Genomic DNA, 5,560 nt, shown 5'->3' with positions numbered 1-5,560 from the left:
TTTGATACTGTATTTTTATTTCATGCAGCATTCATATATGAGACAAAAAAATTAATTCCTGGTCCACTATATTACAGATTTAAATAAAAAATTGCTATGATACAAAATAAACTGTGTACTTGTTAGCAAAACATGAACACATGAATGCCTGAAAGTACTAAATCACTAAATTAAACTATACAAATCTATATTTTAATCCACTTTGCATAGATTTATGATTTTTGGGACAGTTTTTCTTCTAAATATTCCAATATAAAAAGGAAGGGGGCATGTTTGGTTTCTGTTCATCCTCTTAACCATAGTGAAAGAACCTGCACTGTCTGCCTTATGTTCACTTAATGTACTGTCAAATGTTACTTTTCTCCTTAATTAAAAAGAAACAGACTAAAAATTATTGAAACTCTGCCTCACAGGGAAGCAATTATTTGTTTTCTGCCATATTTTTCCTACATTTAAAAATCACCAGATAAACTGCAGTGATACTCAGATTGCACTGCCATTCAATATATAAACTAGTTGATTTTATACAGACTGCAATGCTAACTCCATTAAAAACTATATTTTTGTTTCAAATAAAAGAATTATCCATTGTGAAAGCAATTATTGTAAGTATGCATTTAAATAACATGAGGTTGATTTACATATGTAATCTCCTATTAAATGCTAAACATCCACATATCAAAGTATAAAAGAAGTCGCTAATGGTGCAAGGATTGTTTTGAGTTGAGCTAGATATAATGATTCTTCATTCACTACTACATACTTTCCATCACAGAAGTTTCAAGGCAGTGTTATATAAGATGTCAATTATAGTATGGGAGAGAGAATTATTAAAAATGCAACATTGATTAAAATGTCACAAAAATACTGTAACAAATTTCACCCACATGAGAGTACATGAAAGATCATAGGTAAAATGATGAATCTAACTTATAATCACATACACATCACTATACAAAATTCACAAATTTTCAAGAAACTGATTAAAGAGTGATGTATATTAGGTTTTTAAGAAATGCCAAATTCATAGAAACATGTTTAGAAATGTTAATTAAGAATAATTAACATCTGTCAGCACATTGATAGAGAAAAAATAGGAAGAAAAAGGAGATAGGAAAAAGTCTTAAGATTATCTAATACAACAATACTGGAATGCATTAGCAGACTATACAGTTTCTTGATAAAATGTGCTATAAACATCTGAAACTATAGTATATACAAACTTAAAAACTTTTTAAAGATAAAACTTCCATGCTGTACAGTATACAATTTAAGTTTCTTTAGCTTAATTAAAACTACCTGATTCTTAGATAGATTCACCAACTATTGTTTCATAACTGCCCAATATGCCATAAGGGATATTTTCTTCTATACCTAAGCCTCTACGGTAATGTTATTAGCTAAAATCTTGATGTTCCTGTTCCTATTCTGAAAACATGCACAGCCTATTTCCTTAGTAGATCTATCCTACTTGACTTGAACACAATATAATGAGAATATCGCATTTACACATGAAAAATGACCATGTCAGGTCATATGCACCATATAAATGCATCCTTCTTGTGAGTACCAAAAGGTGCATTAGATATTTCTATTCCTATTCACCACTTTCGCACTTGATTTGAATATAAAATATTACAAGGACTAAACTTATTGCTAGTCTGGATTGTAGGTCAATCTCATGTTCTGAAGAATCATAACTCTGGATGCAATCAGTTAGTGAAGGCAAGAAATCCTATATTCAACTACATACTAAAAGGCATGTATAGATATTACCTAAGATTACTATAGTTTATCACTTCATTAATTCAAAAAAGTGTTCATGCACAATAAAACTCCTTTAAATATCAACTTTTCATAAGGAATGGCTTATGTGCATAAGTAGTATTTTTTGATACAGCACCTTTGCTAAATAGAATCTTTTCAATGATTTAGTGTTAATGATTTTCTAATGAAAATTTTCATGTTTTCATTCCATGAACTCTCAAATGTTATACACAGCCCATTCTAATAAAAAGGAGAAGAAAATATATACATATTCAGATTAAAAACTCACATAATATCTGTGCAACCAACTATATATAATAACCGAGGCTTAATTTTCAATTCAAATGCAAAGTAATATAAAATGTATCCTTGGCATTAAATTATCCTCATCCACAGAACAAAACATTTCCTGTAAATAAACTCAATGAGTTTTACAGTCCCTTTTCTCCCACTTTTATATAACCCATTCTGAAAATAAATACATAAAACCCACTAGCAAATTCATCATGACTACTCCCCTACAGAATAAATCCGAAGACCAACAAAATATTTACTGAATAACAGACATTCAAGAAGATTTGTCACTTTCTTCCTCTGAGTCATCTTCATCATGGTAATGAGTGACACGTTTCGGTGTTTCTGCCCGTGCATGAGGCACCAGTGACTGAGCTCTCTCTAAGATCTGAAAAGTGAAGTATTTCCATATTTGAGTCAAATTAACTTTGAGCATTAATAAATCACAAAAAGCTATTCTCTTTCCATACTGCAAAATGTTTTGTAATAAAACACTTTAGTTATTCTATGACATATATCACTAGAAAATAAACACTAGTTTCATCAGATGAACACAAAACTACTGAATCACATTTCACAATGAAAGTAATTAAAATTCAAAGTGTTAAAAGACTGAGCTTAAGAAAATAAGTAGAAAATGCCTATGGCTTTAAAGGTATGGATCCTTACCTTTGGTCTCTTGGACTGGAGGTTATCTGGGTTGTCGACCTGGACACTGGAAGCACGTGATCTTGTGGATACTGGACCATCGCCAACTTGGAAGCGTTGCTCGTGTGCTACAGTGGACTCATGGGGCATCTACAATAAAAAATTCATATCTTAAAATGTAGAACTTTATCCATCACATTTAAATATCTAAACATTTACAGAGATCGGGAGAGGGAGTGGGAAAAGTAGAGAGAGAAGGAGAGGGAGAACAGCAGAGCAGGAGAGAGCAGAGTGCTTGCTAGTTTTATAAATGTTCCAACCATGCATTTTATTAATTGAGAATGATATAATGGTAAAAAATATTCTCAAAGTAAAAAAAAAAAAAAAAAAAAAAAAAAAAAAAAAAAATTGCATAAACATGTATTTATTATTCATGAGTACATGTGACCCAGATAAAGTGCATTGATTCCTAAAATGCAGCATACATTTTTCTTCTTTTTTTTTTTTTAAGTCAAAGGGGTCAATAAAATTTATACTTTGAGTACCCTGATTGTCTTCCTGGAGATAAATCATGAGCAAACACCAACTTACCAACATTGCAGGGGCACGGAACATGTAGCTGAATGGATAGTAGATCAAATTAAGTAGCGTTGAGGCATATAGGTCGGCATATCTTGCAACCTGAAAATGATATAACATTAGCCTCTATCTACTGCATCTTATATACAGCTCATTCTTTGTAACAAATAAAAAATTTGTGATAATGCAATGAAGAAATATATATCAGTTACTAAAGAAAAAAATACATAAACTTATTGACAAGTTACCTGTGTTGAGAAATGTGTCTGTCGTGAGCCTGACCGGAAGACTGAGCCAAGCATGCCATAGCTAAGATCCATTTCATGTGTCACTTCTTTGATTGCCCCTCTAAGCTTGCTGATGTCAGGTCGTTCATAGGTACTTGAGTCCAGATTCCTGTACACAGCAAATGTATTACAGTTTTTTTTAATATATCTTTTTTTAATAATTTCTATTGTCATTATCATCAAATGGCATTTACAATTTGAGAGAGATCATGTTTTGAACTTACTTGTAAAGGTCTCCAAGCATAACATCTAAGCTTTGGAGTTTAGTAAACAGAGAACATTTTTCTGTCCATACGTGAAGTTCCTGTACCAGTTCTGGAACCACCAAAAATGTGCGCCAGCCACGGATCTTCTTGCTCTTCAGAATATCACCAAAGATGTGATCACCTACATAGAGTACATCCTTTCCCTTCGCTCCAATAAGTTCAGTAAAAACATCACAGCTTCCTGTAAAAGAAAAATATAGCACATATGATGAAAGTCATTACTTTTCAATTTTACTTTAGAAAAACAGAGAGAGAAAATAAAATGAGATACAATCTCAGAACAAACAAAGCTCTTACCTCCTGAATAAACCTGCCCCAATTTTAGCTTGCCCGTATGGGTTCCCAGCCTGAGTGCTCCTGTGGTGGTGTCCACTTGTCGCATGATGGTCCCATCGCTGAAGAAAACTGGCTTACAAGCATCAACACCTATGAAGTCAAAATAAGTTTTCCAGTCTCTCACATCCCCATTCTGTGTAAGAGAGTAAGTAAAGCAAAGGTTCACTAAATATAACAATACTTAATATTTCTTATGTTTGTTACTTACCACTTGTAATGCAACTGGGTTGCATACATGTCTAAACTAATTACATTTTTGTAGCTTACCAGTCCCACTGTGTAATAATTTTGTATGATAATGTCCTGGACCAGGTTTCCAGTAAACTCAGAGAATCTCTGAGGTATACCCAACACTGTCAAGGATCAAATTGTACATGAAAAAAGCCTACCAATTGTGAATTTACCTTTCACAGCAATATTTCAGACTGAACTAGGAAAGATCTTATCCCCATTTCTGTATGATCCTCTGTCTTGCAGAGCAGCGAATAATATCACCATCTAAAATGCTGTCAGACCTGAAAGATTTGCTTGGTATTGGCAACTCCTTAAAATAAAGTGGATATATTTACTGATGTTGATAGTACATTTAGCAAGCTTGTGGCTCAGAGTAAAAGAAATATTGGAATGATTCTCATACATAAAGTTAAAAAACAAATTCGAAATGGTGACTCACCTTGTCTGGGAAGCTGAGAAGGTACTCCATGATAGCATTTGTGTACCAGTACTCTGAGTTAGTGAGGAGGAACACCTTGGCTCCTGAATCCCTCATACGATCCAGGAGAAGGGGAAGACGCTCATCCTTGTGGACATACTTATCAACATGCTCTACTGTATTCTTCTTCAAATCACCCTGAAAGTTGGACAATTAATTTAGTTACTGAAACTATCATAAACCCATTTAATGGTAATCATATGATTTATGATATAATACCTATATATGTTTTAAACTGCTTTAAAAAAATAAATAGATAAATAAATAAATAGATGTTTGCAATCACTTGACTAACTAGTTTTATATCATACCTGGCATTTAGATTAGTAGGACAGAGACTAAGCTTGCAATAAGATTTATTATTACTATGCAGTCAACTATGTGTATTTCAAGTTTCTGTAGCAATTTTGATGGTGAAATAATAGTTATAACAATCAATAGTAAATGAGGGACAGAAAAGAACAAAAGGGACAATCAGAAAATTGCCTTGAAATAACCAGACATACAAGTACAGTACTACAATGACCCTTCTCCTTTATGGACAATTCTCTCTCCAACTAATGTGAGAGGGAATTATACTGGCGAGTGTCTTGCACAACTAAAGATGGCACTCACTTCCACATCCACATACGCAGATTTATTTCAAACACAAACTTTACCTTAATGTGGAC

The 5,560-nt window shown here is 32.9% G+C and overlaps 1 protein-coding gene across 4 annotated transcripts in view; it reads right to left on the bottom strand.

The window, feature by feature from the left end:
• LOC125027914 (cytosolic purine 5'-nucleotidase-like) overlaps positions 1-5,560 on the bottom strand; it is a 72,819-nt gene continuing 67,259 nt past the window's right edge. For all 4 annotated transcript variants that reach the window (XM_047617052.1, XM_047617053.1, XM_047617054.1 and 1 more), the window contains 8 exons: positions 5,549-5,560; positions 4,851-5,027; positions 4,139-4,310; positions 3,800-4,022; positions 3,537-3,684; positions 3,301-3,390; positions 2,731-2,859; positions 1-2,449 (listed from right to left, as the gene is read on the bottom strand). The exon at positions 5,549-5,560 is cut by the window's right edge and continues 229 nt beyond it. In XM_047617052.1, coding sequence (XP_047473008.1) covers positions 2,336-2,449; positions 2,731-2,859; positions 3,301-3,390; positions 3,537-3,684; positions 3,800-4,022; positions 4,139-4,310; positions 4,851-5,027; positions 5,549-5,560 — 1,065 coding nt within the window. In that variant the 3' untranslated portion in view covers positions 1-2,335. The remainder of the gene's footprint in view (positions 2,450-2,730; positions 2,860-3,300; positions 3,391-3,536; positions 3,685-3,799; positions 4,023-4,138; positions 4,311-4,850; positions 5,028-5,548) is intronic.

The sequence above is a fragment of the Penaeus chinensis genome, chromosome 8 (assembly GCF_019202785.1).
Source record: "Penaeus chinensis breed Huanghai No. 1 chromosome 8, ASM1920278v2, whole genome shotgun sequence".
Classification (NCBI taxonomy): Eukaryota; Metazoa; Arthropoda; class Malacostraca; order Decapoda; family Penaeidae; genus Penaeus; species Penaeus chinensis.
This window is presented reverse-complemented; position numbering and strand designations above follow the sequence as displayed.